The sequence below is a fragment of the Pocillopora damicornis genome, chromosome 11 (genome assembly GCF_964200805.1).
Source record: "Pocillopora damicornis chromosome 11, jaPocDami1.2, whole genome shotgun sequence".
Lineage (NCBI taxonomy): Eukaryota > Metazoa > Cnidaria > Anthozoa > Scleractinia > Pocilloporidae > Pocillopora > Pocillopora damicornis.
Genome location: NC_142680.1, coordinates 17727087 through 17748228, shown reverse-complemented (window position 1 = coordinate 17748228; position 21142 = coordinate 17727087). Strand labels below are relative to the sequence as shown.

The window sequence follows — 21142 nt, the reverse complement described above, 5'->3', positions numbered from 1 at the left end:
TGATGTAATTAAACATGAAATATGAAAACTTTTATTCTTTTTTTTTTCATAGGAAACTTCAGGCTTTAATGTTTACCCCTTTGAAATATTTGATATTCACCACAAGATCTATCACAGTACAACCTAAGTAAGTTTCTCTCTTGCAACGATAAACTAGGGAAATGGACTGGACTACAATTACGTTGTAGGATCCGTGCATCTGCAAGGCACTCTCCTGAAAACTGCCAACGGCAATTTGCGCTCTTTAACATTTTTGTTTCCTCTTTTCCCCAGACAATTGCAAGGAACTTGCAACCAGAGAGCAGTAACACCGAGCAATAATTTGAATGATAACATTTCCTATGGCTAAGGTTCTTCCTTGTCTTCGAAAAATAGCAAAACATTGCAAGCTTGACAACCTTGCTTCCCGTTTAATTTAGTATTGACGTCAACATTATCTGAATTCTCGAAATTCGAGCAAATTTCATTTTCCAAGGCTAAACGATCAAAGCCAAAAAACTCGCATTTGAGAATTATGGGCTCACTGTAATTGTATGAGGTTTTCAATGGGGTTATGGCTTTTACGGCTAAAGGTTAAAATGCTGGCCATGTTACGGGGACCGATTAACATAATTCTATGAGTTGTTACCAGATTATAATTTTCGAGGTTAAAATTTTATACGACTAACGGTTAAGTAATTTGACAATTTTTATGCTTAATGGTCAAATGTTTTTTGCGGTTTTATGGCTATAAGTTAACCCCAGTTGAGAACCTCACATAATGCTATATCAAAATAATGGTTATTTAAGTATGTGAAATGGAAAATGATCCAGCGGCGATGGGTAAAATCCAAAAAGTAGCTGTAACGATACATGAACGCTTTAAAGTCGCTGTTTGTCTCTGTCTTATCCCCAAAAACAGAGCGAGAAGTCTGTCCACGCCTATGGCTGTCAACATCAACTGTGATGAAACTGAACATAATGCAAAGCTTGATATGAAGACTACGCCCCTTGAGTATCGACAAATATTCCAGTGTTCGTGAACCAAAGACATCTAACAAGTAGCGTGGAGAGGCTGGCCAACAAGACTAACAAAGAGAGTGGATGTTGCCAGACGACGATACAAGAGTTTGAACGGCGGATGAAACAAAAATTCCTTGTTTAGGGCAACGAGGAGGAAGGAATTCCCAAGAAATACTGTGATGGAGAGGAAAATGTTAACTGCTCAAAAAATGAATTGATTGTCGTCGTAACCCAGCAAAAAAGGAGAGAGAGCATTGAAATACTTCATATGTTTCCGTCTGTGTTCCACCCTATGTGGAATTTGCCGTCGCAATCATTGTGCAGCTCTTAAAACGGTCTTCCTCCTTTCGTTACCAATTTTTTAGGACCTGCTAGCAACGAGGAATAATTCTTCATCACAGAAACCACCGGCCCAAAAACAATTTAATCTTCTTTTTTTTGTATGTACTATGAACATCAAAAGTTTCCTCAATACATCCTACTCTTTTTAAATTCATTGAACGAACTGTCCGTCGAGACTATTACGTGACAATACATATACAACTTTCTTGAAATTTGGAGGGTGTAACTTGCATCAATAAACCCCATAAGGTGTTCCTCTAAATAAATCTCATTGAAGATCGCATTTTAAATAAGAGTTCATAAAAAAATTTAAAGATACAAACCTCTGTCCGTTTAATATTTTAAAAAGTAAACCTCTGTAGATAAAGAAAAAGGAGGCATTGGTTCAAAACGGCATACTTAGATTGATTTTCAGGATACTTGTCGATCCGCAAAACTACGTTCTCGTGGAAAATTTGCCTTCAATAAAATAAGGTCAATTGCAAGTATCCAGAGCGCATTCTTTGTTTTCTGACTTCCTCGACACATCTATCGACTAATCGCCTATCAGAGAAAGACATGATTTTTTTTTCGTACAAAGCGCAAATTGTCTCCATCCGCAAAAATGAAACTCTCACAAATTGTTTATGTCACACGGAAACAATCTTGAAATAAATTGAAAACAGTCGTAACTCCGAACACATCTAACTGACAACTGAAAATCGATGGCCGCAGATGTCAAGAAATTTGAAAAAAAAATGTTTAACCTTTCGTTTCGTTGTTTGAAAACATCCCCCAAAATGTCAAAATATTGGAATAGTCAAGAAATTGTTACTATTATTATTATTATTATTATTATTATTATTATTATTATTATTTTAAATATGCATTTTTTAGTTTTTGCGTCACTCAGAAAAAAATTGTTTTGGTCTCTCAAGTGATCGGAAAATAGGGACCATTTATTGCAGTCAGAATTATCAAACATGAAAGTTTCATTCGAAATTTAAATGAGAAATATTTGACTTAAGGTCTCGCTTCTTTTAATATACATATAATGTAACATAATATATTACATATAATAACAAGAGAAAATATCCTATAATTAAATTCCGTATTTCTTTTCCTCCTGCAAAATAATATGGTGTGTACCGACCATTCGTTTCGAATTTTTCTTTTAATATATTTAATATGTGTCAATTCTATCTATTTTTTTCTTACCCTTCAAAGTTTCTTTCGGACAAACGATCTATCGTCAAAAGAAAGCCATCTATTGTTAGAAACTGCGACGATCAATTTCCCAACTACATATACAGTAGACTCCTTATTCTTTAGTCTCCCCGTTGTACTCTGTTAGCGACGACTGACCCTCTCCGTTCCGCATTGGAAACCATACGATCCCCCAAAATCGAAGAAACTACACTAAAGGTAAAAAATATAAAAGCAATTAAACCAACACACCGTTCATCCAATTTTTATCTTTATTAACTTTCCTAACTTCAAAAACATCTCCCATCACTATTTACCCTTTCTCTTTTAAGGCTGAAACATATTTCCATCTATAACAGTTCGTTTCGTTCAGTTCTCATAAATCGTGCGCTTATAATCGGGAGTAGTTTAGCCTACAATAGTGCGTTGCTATTATATGGCTTATTAGATCAAATGTAAAAACATAGAATGAGCAGAAGACAGTTTTAGGATTTGGCGAGAAAACAAGCAGCGAGTTCGCAGAGGCCTTGTCAAACAGAAAGCGCCTCTCGGCATCTGGGTTATGTTAATTCTCTCTTTCAATTTTTATTTTTTGCTGACGGGTGATATTGCCAAACAATGATACTGTGTTTTTTATCTGATATTTTATTAGTATAATTAGGCAAACACCACAGCATCTAAACCACAGCAGATGCTGTAAATCGTGTTTGTTTCATTGGATGTTCTTTTCTCTTTCCCTTCAAATTACGCCTGATTAACGATTCCTAGAAAATATATCTAAGTTTTTGGAAAGCAAAGTGCTCGTCGGATTGTCTACTTTACTGATTGTCTTACTTCTTTGACTTTCCAGCAGAAAAGAAACGGGTTCAAAGTGGATTTAAAATATGTTAAAATTGTTGTTATTGCATCAATAACGACTACATGTGAAGAATAAGTTTTTCTATAAGTGAGCACAAGCAACACTATAACTTTTGGTACATAACAAACGGCTCACTTCCTTACTGTATCTTGCCATGTTTAGTGCAGTTGTTAGGCTCGACTGTTGTTGAACATGATCTTGTATTTGAGCCTGATGATGCCTAAGAGTGCGAAATATGTTTGTGTACGAAGAGATTGAGATTACCGAGCATGAAAGTTGACTACAATACCATACCAAAAGCTTATTCGAGTATGCAAAAAGGAAAATGAGGCAGCGGCGACGGAAAAAATCCAAAAAGTAGCTGAATTATACACGTGCGCTTTAAAGTTACTATTTGTCTGTATCTTATTGCTAACAACAGAGCGAGATTTCTGTCCATGCTTAAGGCCGTCAATGTCAACAAAGACACTCCACATAATGCATAGCTTGACATCCAATAAGTAACAGCGAGAGGCTGAGTAACAAGACCAACCAAAAGATCAGTTGTTGCCAGACAACGATACAAGAGTTTGGACGGTGGATGAAGGTAAGATTCCTTGTTAAGGGCAGCAAGGATTAGAAAATTCCCAAGAAATACTGTGATGGAGAGGAAAATGTTAACTGCCGAGAAAGAAATCGATTGTTGTTGAATCCCAACTACCGAGGTGGGGGAACATGACAATAATTCATGTGCTTCCGTCTGTGTTCCACCCTCTGTTAAGTTTGTCGTCGCAATCATGGTGCAGCTCTTAAAACGGTTTTCCTCCTTTCGCTGTGGATTTTTGGAACTGCTGGCAACACGGACGAATACTTCTTCGCAGCAACCACCTAGCCATGAAAAAATAAAATGCTATAATTCTTTATATTATTAGCTCTAAAAACTTCTCAATGCATCCTACTCGTCCTAAATTGGTTGAACGAACTGTCCGTCGAGGCAATTGGATATTTATACGCATACATCTATCTTGGAATTTCAGGGTATGATTTGTATCAATAAACCCCTTGAAAGGTGTCCCACTGGCTGATAAATTCCATTCAAGAACGCGCTTTAAATAAGAGCTGAAAAAAAATTTCAAGGATAAAGACATCTGTTAATATATGTTGTTTTTGAAAAAACCTCTTTATAGCTAAAAAAAAAAAAAAAATAGGAATTGGCACCAAACAGTATACGTAAATTGATTTTGAGGATATTTGTCGATCTGCAAAATGACATTACCACTGAAAAATCGCGTTCAATAAAATATTGCGAAAGTCTGTTATCTTCAGTTCAATGAGAAACTACAAAAGTGAAACAATTGCGAGTATCCAGAGCGCATTCTTTGTTTTATGATGATAAACAATCAAATTAGAAGAATAATGAATTTTTTGTGCCGTACAAAAGCCCTTTTTCCTGATTTTAGCTTATCTTTAAAGTAATAAACGACAGAAGAAAGAAACGCTACGATTTTTCCATCGATTTTTCGCCTACATGCATCTCTTTCAACGTGAAATTTTCCATTCCTACATAATTTAATATTTTTTCAAGTGATCGCCTTCAGCAAGAATTGTGTGACAGTTGCAGTTGAGAGAAACTTGTCACTGGCGCAGATTTTAAAAGGCATCCAAGACAAAAATACGGTGGTGCTCAAAATATTTTTAAATTTTTTTTCAGCGACGAAATGATGAATTATAAAGGGATTTCAAGATTATTGTTGTAGCTTTCTGGCAAGGGGAGATATTTGAGCTCAAAGTTGTCAAATATTTGGATGAATCGCAAAGTCTAAAAACATGGTCGTTTATTTGCCTCTGTTGATTGACAAGTCGTAAATCAAATTGACTGATACTCACGGCAGACATTAACTATGATGTAAAAAATTGTGTGCAAACCCTAAGAGTAACTGGTTAAATACCATCACAGTGAGAGCTTCATACATTTTACCTATTTTTCTATTTTTAATTTTATCGATTTCCTTGGTGAAAACCCAGAGAAACCGGGGGGTGGTCTTTCTCCCCCAGGAAAAAAACCAAAACAGAGTTTTGGGGTAGCCCCTTTAAACTGGCAAAGTTTCATTGAAATCGGTGAGGTGGCATGTAGCACGACTCCCTGGTGCTCTCGTGGACACGCTCTTAAAATTAATCCATGGCCGTAGATGTCACGAAATTAAAAAATAAAAAATCTTTAACGTTTCGTTTCCCTATTTGAAGACATCCCTCTGTTGTTTTCTCTTCTTCTCGCATCTGAGCAGAATTTATGAAAGGAACCATGACAAATGCACAATATTTCTTAACTAAACTAACACGCCATTAGAAAGCCGTTTCAATGTTTTTCATTATTCCATCCTCCCTAATTTCTCTCAGTTTCATTCGAACGGCAGCCGGTTATGATCCTTAATTCTTCACCTACATTGTATTCTCGTTTAAAAATAAAGGTTATTCGACTTAAGCTTTACTAAAGGTCTCGCTCCTTTTGCAAACATGTAATAACACGAGAAAATGTCCTACATATTCTGTATTTCTCTTATTTTTGCGCGCAATGACTATCGACAATCCGTTCCGAATTAGCCTTTTAGATTATAACATAGCTAGTGAATTTGTCTAATCAAATTCAGTTGCGTAAGCGTGCTTTATATTCCTATTGTGCACGCTCATTACGTCAGCAAAGAAATCTCTCGAGAAAAAAAAAAAATTCTCCGCGATTTTTTACTTTGGGATTTTACTATTTTACTTACTGGACTAATTTTTCTTTGGGAATGGAGTTTTTAACTCCCCAAAAAGAACGAAAAGAAAAAGAAAACAAAGAACAGGCACGGCCGATGTCATCCCGTTTCGCAGGGTTGACAATGTTATAAAACAATTGGTTCATACGTCAGCTGTGCGTTCATCGAGATATAAGGCACTTGGGAAGTTTGGAGAGCACTCAAGAAGCTAGATTAGCTCTCGGCTACGCCTCGAGCAACTCTTACGCATCTTTCGTTTTAATCTTTCATCATCTTTCATTTTAAATTTTCACGCATCTCAAATCGGAGAGACATTTGTTTCCGAAAAGCATAAATGATATCCAATTGCATAACTAAAACTCCCACCGCAATCTTTGAATATTACACGGATATACCTCTGACATAAAAGTCAAAACCATTATAATTTCCGAACATATAAAGTTATTTAAAGCTATTTAGTGGACTTAGATCCCAAGCAATTTCAAAAAACGTCTCATTGATGTCTCCTTATTGAAAAACATCTAAAAGTTATATGCTCTTTTTTTCGCGTCTGACAAGGACGTGAACGAGCTGCAGCTGGTGAAAAAAATGTAGTAACTTAATCAACGACCTGTCCATCCAATATTCATCTTTATTGACTTTCCTAACTTGTACAATATCTCTCATTCGCTATTAACCCTTTCACTTTCAAGGCTGAAATACATTCCCATCTAAAAGAGTTCATTTCGTTCAATTCTTATAAATCGTACGCTTATTATTAGGAGCAGTTTAGTCCACAATAGCGCGTTGTTACCATATGGCTCACTTGATCAATTTTAAAAACATGGAATTAGCATCACAGCTTTACTAGCATTACTTTCCTAGTAGGATTTGGCAAGAAAATGAGAAGCGAGCTTGCAGAGGCCCTGCCATGCAGTATATCGGAGAAAAGTCAAACAGATAGCATCTCTAGGCATCTGGGTGATATTAATTCTGCCTTTCAGTTTGTCTTTTTGCCGACGGGGTTAGAATACTAAACAATTGTACTGTGTTTCTATTTGGTTTTTATTAGCATAAATAGGCAAACATTTCAGGCATCTGGAATCGGAGAGCCATTTGTTCCCGAAAAGCATAAATGATCTCCAATTGAGTAACTAAAACTCCAACTGCAATCTTGATATATTACAAGCAAATATTTCCGAGATAAAAGTCTCAACCGTTACAATAAGCTAACATAGAGGATTATTCAAAATCATTCAGCGGACCTAGATTCCTAGTAATTTCAAACAATGTCGCATTGCTGTCTCGTTATTGAAAAACGTCTACAAGTTTTTTCTCTTCCTTTCGCGTCTGACAAGGACGCAAAAGAACTGCAACAGTTGAAAAATATAAAGTAAATAAACCAACAAACTGTCCATCCAATTTTCATCTTTATTAACTTCCTAACTTCTACAATTAGGAGCAGTTTAGATCACAATAGCGCGTTGTTATTATATGGCTTACTAGATCGATTTTAAAAACTTGGAATGAGCAGCAGACAGCCTTAGGATTTGGCGAGAAAATGAGCAGCGAGTTTGCAGAGGCCCTGCCATACACTATATAGGAGGAAAGTCAAACAAATAGCACCTCTGACGTCTGACTGATATTAATTCTGCCTTTCAATTTGTCTTTTTGCCAACGCGGTTAGAATTCTATATAATGGTACTGTGTTTTGATTTTTTATCTGTTAGCTTAAATAGGCAAACACCAAAGCATCTTTAACACCAAAGATGCTGAAAAGTCGTGTTTGTACCATTCTATCTTCTTTTTTCTTTCCCTTCAAATTACGCCTGATCTATACAGGTCTGACAACTCCAAGAAAATATATCTAAGTCGATGGAAAGCAAAGTGCTTGTTGGATTGTCTGCTTTACTGCTTGTCTCACTTCTCTGATTCTCCAGCAGTAAAGGAACGGGTTCAAAGTGGAATTAAAATATACTAAAATGGTTGTAATTGAGTCAATAACGACTAAACGAGAAGAATAAGTTTTGCTATGATTGATAACAACCAGTATTATAAATTTTGGTACATAACAAACAGCCAATGCTAACTGCACCCACAGTGCACTGCTTACTGCCTTCCTGTATCTTTCCATGTTCAGAGCAGTTTCTTGGCTCGGCTGTTGTTGAACATGATCTTGTACTTGAGCCTGATGATGTCTAAGAGTGCGAAATATCTTTGTGTACGAGGCAATTGAGATCACTGAGCATAACGCTATAACTATAATACTATACCAACGGATTATTCGAGAGTGTGAAATGGAAATTGATCCAGCGGCGCCGGACAAGATCCAAAACGTAGCTGTAATGATGTATGTGCGCTTTAAAGTTGCTATTTGTCTGTATCTTATTCCCAACAACAGAGCGAGAAGTCTGTCCACGCTTATGGTCGTCAACGTAAACAAAGACACTCCACATAATGCATAGGTTGATATGAAGGCTGCGTCTCTTGCGTGTCGACAAAGACTCCAGTGTTTGTGAACCACGGACATCCAGAAAGTAGCAGCGAGAGGCTGGCTAATAAGATCAACCAATAGATCAGTTATTGCCAGACAACGATACAAGAGTTTGGACGGTGGACGGAGGGAAGATTCCTTGTTGAGGGCAACAAGGATTAGAAAATTCCCAAGAAATGCTGTGATGGAGAGGAAAATATTAACTACTGAGAAACAAATCGATTGTTGTGGTAACCCAACTAACAAGAAGGAGGAGCATCGCGATAGTTCATAGGTTTCCGTCTGTGTTCCACCCTCTGTTGAGTTTGTCGTTGCAATCATGGTGCAGTTCTTAAAACGGTTTTCCTCCTTTCGCTACGGTTCTTTGGAACTGCTGGGAACACGGGATAATACTTCTTCACAACAACCACCTAGCCAAGAAACAGTGAAATCTTATTTTTCTCTATATCATCCACGGTAAAAACCTCCTCAATGCATCCAACTTATATTAAATTGGTTGAACGAACTGGCAGTCGAGACAATTAGTTAACAATACATATAGACCTTTCTTGAAATTTGGAGGATGTGCCTTGCATCAATCAACCTCCCAACCTCATATGTTGTCCATCTGGTCGATAGATTTCATGCAAGAACGCATTTTAAATAAGAGCTGGTAAAAATTTTAAGGTTCAGGACAACCGTTAGTTCCACATTAAAAAAAAAAAAAATAATAATAATAATAAAACAAAACAAAACATACAAACTTGTCCGTAGATGAATATATAAAAATGCCCCGGAACAGTAAATCTAAATTGATTTTGAGGATATTTGGCGATCCGCAAAATTACGTTCCCCGCTGAAAAATCGCGTTGAATAAAACATTGCGAAAGTTTGTTATTTTCAGCCAAATTAGAAACTACAAAAGGGAATCAATTGCAAGTATCCAGAGCACATTCTTTGTTTTAGAACTTACTCGGAGCATCTATCGACAAATCGCCCACCGGCTTTTTACTTCCTCTTTGTTAAACTATAGAGAAGATGGCAAACGGGAATAATAAAACTAAAAATATTTCCTTCCTTCATTCCTTTCTGTCCTGCCAGTAGAGCATCCCCCCTCCGGCTAATGTTTTACTGATGAAACTATTATTCATGTAGAGACGGACCTAATCTTTTTCGTACAAAGCATAGACTTTCTCCATCCGCAAAAATAAAAACTCCCACGAAATGTTCACGCCACACGAAAAACAGTCTTGAAATAAATTCAGAAACAATCATCATTCCGACCACGTTAATTAATCTAGGACCTTTGATATCAAGAAATTTGAGGAAAATGTTTGACGTTTCGTTTCGTTATTTGAAAATATCCCGCAATTATTTTCTCTTGCTGTCGCAACTGATCAGAATTTATAAAAAGAACCATCTTCCCTAATTTCTCTCAGTCTCATTCGAACGGTCGCTGGTTGTGATCTTAAATTATTCTCTTGCACTGTCTTCGTTTTTAATTTTCTCTATGTCATCAACTCTAATATCTTCCTCAGTGCATCCTACTCGTTTTAAATTGGTTGAGGGAACTGTTAACCGAGACTATTACATATTAATACACGTAAACCTTTCTTGGAATTTAGAGGGTATGCCTTGCATAAATCAACCCCCTAAAAGGTGTCCCTCGGGCTGATAAATTTTATTCAAGAATGCATTTTAAATAAGAGGTAATAAAACTCTCCAGGATGAAGACATCTGTTAGTTTGTTATTTTTTGATAAACCTCTCTGTAGATACAAAAATAGGAATTGGCCCGGAACGGTATACCTGAATTAATTTTCAGGATATTTGTCGATCCGCAAAACGACGTTCCCGCTGAAAAATCGCATTCAATAAAAAATCGCAAAAGTCTGTTATCTTTTGCCAAGTTATAAGCTACGAAAGTGAATGAATTGCAAGTATCCAGAGTACATTCTTTCTTCTCGGACACACTGGAAAAATCTATCGACCAATCGCCTACCAGTTGTTTACCTCCTCTTTGTAAAACTATGGCGAAGACGGAAGAAGGAAAAAATAAAAAATGAAATTATCTATTTCCTTCCTTTCTGACCCTTCGGTAGTACATTCGCCCTCAGCCTGATGTTTCACTGACGAAACTGTCCGTCATGTAGAGACGTACTAAATATTTTTCCCACAAAGCATAAATTGTCTCCATCCGCAAATATAAATCTCTCACAAAATGTTCATGCCACACGAAAAATAGTCTTGAATTAAATTGAAAACAGTTATAATTCCGAAAACATTTAACTGACAACTGAAAAATTAATCTATGGCCTTAGATATCAAGAAATTTGAATTTTAAATTAACGTTTCGTTTCGTTATTTGAAAACATTCCTCAGTTATTTTCTCTTCGTGTCGCATCTGATCAGAATTTATAAAAGGAACCATAACAGATGAAAACTACTACTTAATTAAACCATCACACTCTTAAACAGCCATTTCAATGTTTATTCAATATTCCATCCTCCATAATTTCTCTCAGTCTTATTCCAACGGCAGCTAATTGTGATGTTAAACTCTTTTCTTTGCTTCTTGAATTTAAAGTACTCGATAGTTATCGCATTTAACTGACAATTGGTTACATTGTCCTCGTTTTTATTAATTTAAAGTTCCTCTGGCGAACGCTGAGAAGCCAAAATTGATCGATTTATAGTTACGGATTGACAAAATGGATCGAAGTCATCGTTGAGTCTTTAAAGCTTTTAATACTGGATGGTGGATATGCCTATTAAAATGTCAACATATTGAAAAATTCTAAAAATTATTACTTTTTTTTTTTAATATGCATTTTTCTGTTTTTGAGGCACTCAGAAAAATATCGATTTGGGCTTTCTTGTTATCGGCAAATAAAGACCATTCATTGTAGTCACAACTATTTGGAATGAAGTTTGAATTCGAAATTTAAACTAAAATTATTTGACTTAGAGTCTCGCTTTTTTGCAAACATATGAGAAAATATCGTAAAAATTCCGTATTTCTCTTTTCTCCGCATGCAGTGACCATCTGTTTCGAATTTCCCTTTAGAATGTTCCATGTGTGTCAATTATATCTTGTTTTTTCTTGCCGTTCATATTTTTATTTCTGACAAACGATCTATCCCAATGGTACTGTGTATTTATTTCATACTTATTAGCATAAATAGGCAATGTTTGTTTCAAAGCGTAACAAAGCCTCTCAACCAATTTAACGGCAGGGCTTCGTAAACTAATTGCATCTGAAAAGTAGCCTCAGTGATCAGTGACACTTCCTTCAGTTCCTCACATAGGATTATAACATCTTTCTTCGTGAGCACGCGATGTCTTAGACTGACCTCTCTTCTTATGGGAGACTTTGGTATTTTCACAAAAAGCGAACAAAGTTTACGTGAATTATTAATGAAAATTACGGAAACTGAAAAACCACGAATTGTAACAACGCGAATATATTCTGACATCAGTAAAGGACAGTCCACATTATATTTTAGTTTTTGATCTCGTGATTCTGGAAACAATAAGTTTCTTTAATTAAATGCTGAACAATCTTAGCTAATGAGATTGAAATTCATTGTATAAAAACCATAAAGTTTTGAAGAAAGCAATTTAACGGTGGAGATACGAAGCATTCGTTCAACGGAAAAAGTACGCTTAGTACTATACATGTAATAACAGAAAATTAAAACATCTCTCTTCGTGAGCGCGGAGCGTCGTGAATTATCTTCTTATGCGAGACTCTGCATTTTAACAGAAAAGGAAACAGGTGACGGCCCTTCGAAAAATATGTACCTTAGAACATTTCGCTAGTGTCCAAAGATTTACGTGAAAGGTATCTCGACCCCGAAACGCTTCTGTAGAAGTAGAATTCGGATCTAGCGCGATCTCTGAATCGTTCGTTCAACCTTCCTAAAAAAAGTCAAGTTAATAGCTAGAGTAGACCATAGCCAACGGAAAACCACGTAATGAAGCACCACGGATTTCCTTCAGCGAAGGACAGTCCACAACATAAATAGACGTCTGATTTTAGTTTTATGATCATCAATTTCTCAAATTGAACGATACTTAATAACATTAGTTAATGAGAATAACTTAAACGGTATAAAGCCACAGAGATTAACAAGTCACCGTAGAACGAATTCTTTTTCACTGTGGTGGCTATTGAATCGCGCCATAAGCCGCTTTAGTGAAGGGCTAACGCTCGAAACGAGACGTAACTACATCTTGCAGACACAAAGCTCGGAAAAACAGCTACTAGGCTTTGCCATCAGTAAAAGCCTTACCTCTCTACAGTTATTATATAACTAAAGCTGATAAAAACCGAGTGACTAGAAAAGATTTTCAATCGCACTTACCGAGATGTTGACGATGCGGCTGATATTTTAAAAATGAAACAACAAAATGAATGAATCACTCTTCCCAAACTTCCGAACTTCCGCTGTCACAGTGTTTTGGGTATCCAGATCCCTTGTGTTTTAGCTTATTCCCTTCCCTTCTCTGGGTTAATCGAAATGAAAACGAAAACTTTTTATTACATCATTTTTATGTGCATGTATGCCGTTCTATAAAATGCCTATTGACCGAATACGGTGGGGCCGGACGAGAAAATATTTGGCTCTCGGTCATGAAGCAAGTAGCCTACGTGTAGCCGTACCCTCCCCCGCCAAGGTGAAACGGAGGCGAGGCAACGTCTACGCAAACCTGACGCCAATCGTGTTCCTTCACGTCACCCTTTTGCAGGAAAATATATAATTATGTTTTATTGGTTAACCCCTTTTGTCGATTCTTTCCTCAATTCTGATTGGTAATTAATTTTCATATTAACAAACAAGCAGGTGAACAAAATGTTTTCACGGTCAACTTTTCAGATAACAGCGATCTACGACGAGGTTTTAAGGAGAGTTTGCGCGACGGTTAGGATAGAGACATTTGAAGGAGAACAGCAGAAAGCAATTGTTATGTTTTTCGATGTCTCCGTTTCGTTACCAACTGGCTATGAAAAATCTTTATTGTATCAAGTAGCGCTAGTAATCAGTCGCCTCTTCTCTATTGAAGAAAGTGGTCACTATATTTATTGTGTCGCCCGTTAAAACTATCACAGAAGACCAATTGCACTATCTTAATGTACTTAGGCCAAGAGGATTGTCCGCCCTCAACTTTCGGTCTCTTTGCGAACGGTGCTGTGAAGCTAAATTAAAGCTAATTGTTTCTTGCAGCGATTCTTTCAACTGAGTAAAGATTCGCTCTTTTTTTCACGTTTGCAGCGTAACTATCTCTTGAAGAAATCTTTGAAATCTTTGAGATTCTGTGGCAAATGATCCAACTCTTTTCGACGGCCGTGGCACTATTTACAAATGCAAGCAGAAACTGCAAGGACGTTGAAATCCAGTTTCGTGAGCGCAATGTTAATCAAACATCGTCCTCTTCTAACTCTACACCCAAAAAAACGATCATAATCTTTTCCTACATCCTTAAAGCAAAGTATAAATTTGAACCCGGACGCTAAATTGCAAATTTACCTGAAAAAATGAAAAATGATTACACTTACGCTAACACGTGTCACTTCGCAAAAAAAATATTATCAAGTAACATTATTTTACATAAATTAGAGTGACGGAACACGATTAGTGTAAGGTTTGCGTAGACGTTCCCTCGCTTCCGTTTCCCCATCGGGGGAGAGTACGGCTACTCGTAGGCTATGAAGCAAGGACCTCGTTGCCCTCGGTCCATAGATCATGACCAAATTTTTTTCCGTCCGGCCTCACCACTCAATCATTAAGTACACAGTATTTCGGTTTTTTACATCACACAATTATTACTCCTGATGTAATCAAACATGAAATATGAAAAATGTTATTCTTTTGTGAATAGCTAACTTCAGGCTTTATTGTTTACCCCTTTGAAATATTTGATATTCACCACAAGATCTATCACAGTACAACCTAAGTAAGTTTCTCTCTTGCAACGATTAGCTATATTTATGTGACAATCGACTCATTGTCTTCGTGAACTTTTCCTTTTCTAGCGGGAGTGATTTGCATGATCGAAGCCAAAATTGTTAAAATACTGAGTGACTGTATTTCGGTTTGGCACGTCACACTTTCATAACTAATGATGGATTTTGGCATCTAAAAATGAAACAGGAAGTGGAGAGAGGTGGGGGAAATGGACTGGACTACAATTACGTTGTAGGATCCGTGCATCTGCAAGGCACTCTCCTGAAAACTGCCAACGGCAATTTGCGCTCTTTAACATTTTTGTTTCCTCTTTTCCCCAGACAATTGCAAGAAACTTGCAACCAGAGAGCAGTAACACCGAGCAATAATTTGAATGATAACATTTCCTATGGCTGAGGTTCTTCCTTGTCTTCGAAAAATAGCAAAACATTGCAAGCTTGACAACCTTGCTTCCCGTTTAATTTAGTATTGACGTCAACATTATCTGAATTCTCGAAATTCGAGCAATTTTCACTGTAATAGTATGAGGTTTTCAATGGGGTTATGGCTTTTACGGCTAAAGGTTAAAATGTTGGCCGTGTTACGGCGACCGATTAACATAATTCTATGAGTTGTTACCAGATTATAATTTTCGAGGTTAAAATTTTATACGACTAACGGTTAAGTAATTTGACAATTTTTATTCTTAATAGTCAAATTTTTTTTGCGGTTTTATGGCTATAAGTTAACCCCAGTTGAGAACCTCACATAATGCTATATCAAAATAATGGTTATTTAAGTATGTGAAATGGAAAATGATCCAGCGGCGATGGGTAAAATCCAAAAAGTAGCTGTAACGATACATGAACGCTTTAAAGTCGCTATTTGTCTCTGTCTTATCCCCAAAAACAGAGCTAGAAGTATGTCCACGCCTATGGCTGTCAACATCAACCGTGATGAAACTGAACATAATGCAAAGCTTGATATGAAGACTACGCCCCTTGAGTATCGACAAAGATTCCAGTGTTCGTGAACCAAAGACATGTAACAAGTAGCGTGGAGAGGCTGGCTAACAAGACCAACAAAGAGAGTGGATGTTGCCAGACGACGATACAAGAGTTTGAACGGCGGATGAAACAAAAATTCCTTGTTTAGGGCAACGAGGAGGAAGGAATTCCCAAGAAATACTGTGATGGAGAGGAAAATGTTAACTGCTCAGAAAATACATTGACTGTTGTCGTAACCCAGCAAAAAAAGGAGAGAGAGCATTGGAATACTTCATATGTTTCCGTCTGTGTTCCACCCTCTGTGGAATTTGCCGTCGCAATCATTGTGCAGCTCTTAAAACGGTCTTCCTCCTTTCGTTACTGTTTTTAGGACCTGCTAGCAACAAGGAATAATTCTTCATCACAGCAACCACCGGCCCAAAAAACAATTTAATCTTCTTTTTTTTTTGTATTGACTATGAACATCAGAAGTTTCCTCAATACATCCTACTCTTTTTAAATTGATTGAACGAACTGTCCGTCGAGACTATTACGTGACAATACATATACAACTTTCTTGAAATTTGGAGGGTGTAACTTGCATCAATAAACCCCATAAGGTGTTCCTCTAAATTAATCTCATTGAAGATCGCATTTTAAATAAGAGTTCTTAAAAAAAATTTAAAGATACAGGCCTCTGTCCGTTTAATATTTTAAAAAGTAAACCTCTGTAGATAAAGAAAAAAGAAGGCATTTGCCCAAAACGGCATACTTAGATTGATTTTCAGGATACTCGTCGATCCGCAAAACTACGTTCTCGTGGAAAATTTGCCTTCAATAAAACATTGCAAAGGTCAATTGCAAGTATCCAGAGCGCATTCTTTGTTTTCTGACTTACTCGACACATCTATCGACTAATCGTCTATCAGCTCTGTACCTCCTCTGTGTAGAACTATAGAGATAATGGAAAAAGGAAATAGTAAAAATTCAAAATACTTCCTTCCTTCCTTCCTTCCTTCCTTCCTTCCTTCATTCCTTCATTCCTCTCTGTCCTTCCAGTAGAGCATCCGCCCTCAGGCTGATGTTTCACTGATGAAACTGTCAGTCATACAGAGAAGGACATGATTTTTTTCCTACAAAGCGCAAATTGTCTCCATCCGCAAAAATGAAACTCTCACAAATTGTTTATGTCACACGGAAACAATCTTGAAATAAATTGAAAACAGTCATAATTCCGAACACATCTAACTGACAACTGAAAATCGATGGCCGCAGATGTCAAGAAATTTGAAAAAAAAAATGTTTAACCTTTCGTTTCGTTGTTTCTTACATCGTCTTCGATTTTTAAATTTAAGGTTACTCGATCGTGAAAGCTGAGAAGCCAAAATTGATCCATATATGGATCAATTTACATGCCAATTAAAATGTCAAAATATTGGAATAGTCAAGAAATTGTTACTATCATTATTATTTTTTTTTTTTTAAACATGTATTTTTTAGTTTTTGCGTCACTCAGAAAAAAATTGTTTTGGTCTTTCAAGTGATCGGAAAATAGGGACTATTTATTGCAGTCAGAATTATCAAACACGAAAGTTTAATTCGAAATTTAAATGAGAAATATTTGACTTAAGGTCTCGCTTCTTTTAATATACATATAATGTAACATAATATATTACATATAATAACAAGAGAAAATATCCTATAATTAAATTCCGTATTTCTTTACCTCCTGCAAAAGAATATGGTGTGTACCGACCATTCGTTTCGAATTTTTCTTTTAATATATTTAATATGTGTCAATTCTATCTATTTTTTTCTTACCCTTCAAAGTTTCTTTCGGACAAACGATCTATCGTCAAAAGAAAGCCATCTATTGTTAGAAACTGCGACGATCAATTTCCCAACTACATATACAGTAGACTCCTTATTCTTTAGTCTCCCCGTTGTACTCTGTTAGCGACGACTGACCCTCTCCGTTCCGCATTGGAAACCATATGATCCCCCAAAATCTATCTTCCTCGGGTTCTACTTGATTCTCTTAGTTCTTAGAATAAATTTTAGAATTTCACGCATCTGGAATCGGAGAAACATTTGTTCCCGCAAAGCATAAATGATCTCCAATTGGATGACAAAAACTTCCACCGCAATCTTTGCATATTACACAGAAATACTTCTTAGATACAAATCACAACCGTTAAAATCTCCAAACAGATAAAATTATTCAAAAATATTTGGTGGACTTAGATTCCTAGCAGTTTTAAACATACCTCATTGATCTCACGTTGTTGAAAACATCTACAAGTTATTTTCTCTTTCTTTCGCGTCTGACAAGGACGCGAAGGAACTACACTAAAGGTAAAAAATATAAAAGCAATTAAACCAACACACCGTTCATCCAATTTTTATCTTTATTAACTTTCCTAACTTCAAAAACATCTCCCATTCACTATTTACCTTCTCTCTTTCAAGGCTGAAACATTCCCATCTATAACAGTTCGTTTCGTTCAATTCTCATAAATCGTGCGCTTATAATCGGGAGTAGTTTAGTCTACAATAGTGCGGTACTATTATATGGCTTATTAGATCAAATTTAAAAACATAGAATAAGCAGAAGACAGTTTCAGAATTTGGCGAGAAAACAAGCAGCGAGTTCGCAGAGGCCTTGCCAAACAGAAAGCGCCTCTCGGCATCTGGGTTATGTTAATTCTCTCTTTCAATTTTTCTTGTTTGCTGACGGGTGAGATTGCCAAACAATGGTACTGTGTTTTTATCTGATATTTATTAGTATAATTAGGCAAATACCAAAGCATCTAAACCACAGCAGATGCTGTAAATCGTGTTTGTTTCATTGGATGTTCTTTTCTATTTCCCTTCAAATTACGCCTGATTAACGATTCCTAGAAAATATATCTAAGTTTATGGAAAGCAAACTGCTCGTCGGATTGTCTACTTTACTGCTTGTCTTACTTCTTTGACTTTCCAGCAGAAAAGAAATGGGTTCAAAGTGGATTTAAAATATGTTAAAATTGTTGTTATTGCATCCATAACGACTACATGTGAAGAATAAGTTTTTCTATAAGTGAGCACAAGCAACACTATAACTTTTGGTACATAACAAACGGCTCACTTCCTTACTGTATCTTGCCATGTTTAGTGCAGTTGTTAGGCTCGACTGTTGTTGAACATGATCTTGTATTTGAGCCTGATGATGCCTAAGAGTGCGAAATATGTTTGTGTAGGAAGCGATTGAGATTACTGAGCATGAAAGTTGACCACAATACCATACCAAAAGCTTATTCGAGTATGCAAAAAGGAAAATGAGGCAGCGGCGACGGAAAAAATCCAAAAAGTAGCTGTAATTATACACGTGCGCTTTAAAGTTACTATTTGTCTGTATCTTATTCCTAACAACAGAGCGAGAAGTCTGTCCATGCTTAAGGCCGTCAATGTCAACAAAGACACCCCACCTAATGCATAGCTTGACATCCAATAAGTAGCAGCGAGAGGCTGAGTAACAAGACCAACCAAAAGATCAGTTGTTGCCAGACAACGATACAACAGTTTGGACGGTGGATGAAGGTAAGATTCCTTGTTAAGGGCAGCAAGGATTAGAAAATTCCCAAGAAATGCTGTGATGGAGAGGAAAATGTTAACTGCTGAGAAAGAAATCGATTGTTGTTGAATCCCAACTACACAGGTGGAGGAACATGGCAATAATTCATGTGCTTCTGTCTGTGTTCCACCCTCTGTTGAGTTTGTCGTCGCAATCATGGTGCAGCTCTTAAAACGGTTTTCCTCCTTTCGCTATGGATTTTTGGAACTGCTGGCAACACGGACGAATACTTCTTCGCAGCAACCACCTAGCCATGAAACAATAAAATGCTATAATTCTTTATATTATCAGCTCTAAAAACTTCTTCAATGCATCCTACTCGTCCTAAATTGGTTGAACGAACTGTCCGTCGAGGCAATTGGATATTTATACACATACATCTATCTTGGATTTTCAGGGTATGATTTGCATCAATAAACCCCTCAAAAGGTGTCCCACCGGCTGATAAATTTCGTTCAAGAACGCGTTTTAAATAAGAGCTGAAAAAAATTTCAAGGATCTGTTAATATATGTTGTTTTTGAAAAAACCTCTTTATAGCTAAAAAAAAAAAAAAGAAAAAAATAGGAATTGGCCCCAAACAGTATACGTAAATTGATTTTGAGGATATTTGTCGATCCGAAAAATGACATTACCACTGAAAAATCGCTTTCAATAAAATATTGGGAAAGTCTGTTATCTTCAGTTCAATGAGAAACTACAAAAGTGAAACAATTGCGAGTATCCAGAGCGCATTCTTTGTTTTCAAACTTACCGGAAACATATATCGACTTATCGCCGACCAGTTGCTTACCTTCTCTTTGTAAAACTATAGAGAAGATGGAAGAAGGAAATAATAAAATTTGAATTGTTTCTTTCCTTCCTTCCTTCCTTTCTGTCTCTTCAGTTAAACATGCGCCCTCAGGCTGATGTTTCAGTGATGAAACTGTCAGTCATGTAGAGACGGACTTACTTTTTTGCCTAAAAAGCACAAATTGTATTCATCCGCATAAAATAAACTCCCGCAAAATATTCATGCCACACGAAAAACAGTCTTGAAATTAATTCAAAACAGTAATAATTCCGAGTGCATTTAAATGACGGCTGAAAATTAATCCATGAGCGCAGAATTTCTCGTCTGTAAAAGCCGAAGTTGGAGCACACTGGTACTTGTAGTAATATCAATCAACACGCAGCATGTGACTTTAAAATCACCTAAAATGAGCAATGATGATGATAAACAATCAAATTATAGACTAATGAATTTTTTGTGCCGTACAAAAGCCCTTTTTCCTGTTTTTTAGCAAATCTTTGAAGTAAAAAACGACAGAAGAAAGAAACGCTACGATTTTCTCATCGATTTTTCGCCAACATTCATCTCTTTCAATGTGAAATTTTCCATTCCTACATAAAATCTCGAAAGTTTTTCACATTTTTATCTTTCTTGATCAATCATCTTAAATAAAGAGCTAAAAAAAATGTAGGTTATATTTTGTCAAGTGATCGCCTTGAGCAAGAATTGTGTGACAGGTGTAGTTGAGAGAAACTTGTCACTGGCGCAGATTTTAAAAGGTATCCAAGACAAAAATACGGTGGTGCTCAAAAGATTTTTAAAATTTTTTCAGCGATGAAATGATGAATTATAAAGGGATTTCAAGATTAGTGTTGTAACTTTCTGGCAAGGGGAGATATTTGAGCTCAAAGTTGTCAAATATTTGGATGAATCGCAAAGTCTAAAAACATGGTCCTTGAATAGCATCTCTTGGCATCTGGGTGATATTAATTCTGCCTTTCAGTTTGTCTTTTTGCCGACGGGGTCAGAATACTAAACAATTGTACTGTGTTTCTATTTGGTTTTTATTAGCATAAATAGGCAAACATTAGAGCATGCATTTTTAAACTTCAGGCATCTGGAATCGGAGAGACATTTGTTCCCGAAAGGCATAAATGATCTCCAATTGAGTAACTAAAACTCCACCCGCAATCTTGATATATTACAAGCAAATATTTCCGAGATAAAAGTCTCAACCGTTATAATAACCTA

The 21142-nt window shown here is 36.5% G+C and overlaps 2 protein-coding genes across 2 annotated transcripts in view; both read right to left on the bottom strand.

The window, feature by feature from the left end:
- Nucleotides 1–21142, bottom strand: part of LOC149037896 (melanocyte-stimulating hormone receptor-like) — a 100802-nt gene that overhangs the window by 1433 nt on the left and 78227 nt on the right. The gene's annotated exons all lie outside the window — the stretch shown is intronic.
- On the bottom strand, nt 7573–9648 carry LOC149037904 (melanocyte-stimulating hormone receptor-like). The gene has a single exon (XM_089186542.1). The coding sequence runs from the start codon at nt 8915–8917 to the stop codon at nt 7970–7972; it is 948 nt and encodes a 315-aa protein (XP_089042668.1). The 5' UTR covers nt 8918–9648; the 3' UTR covers nt 7573–7969.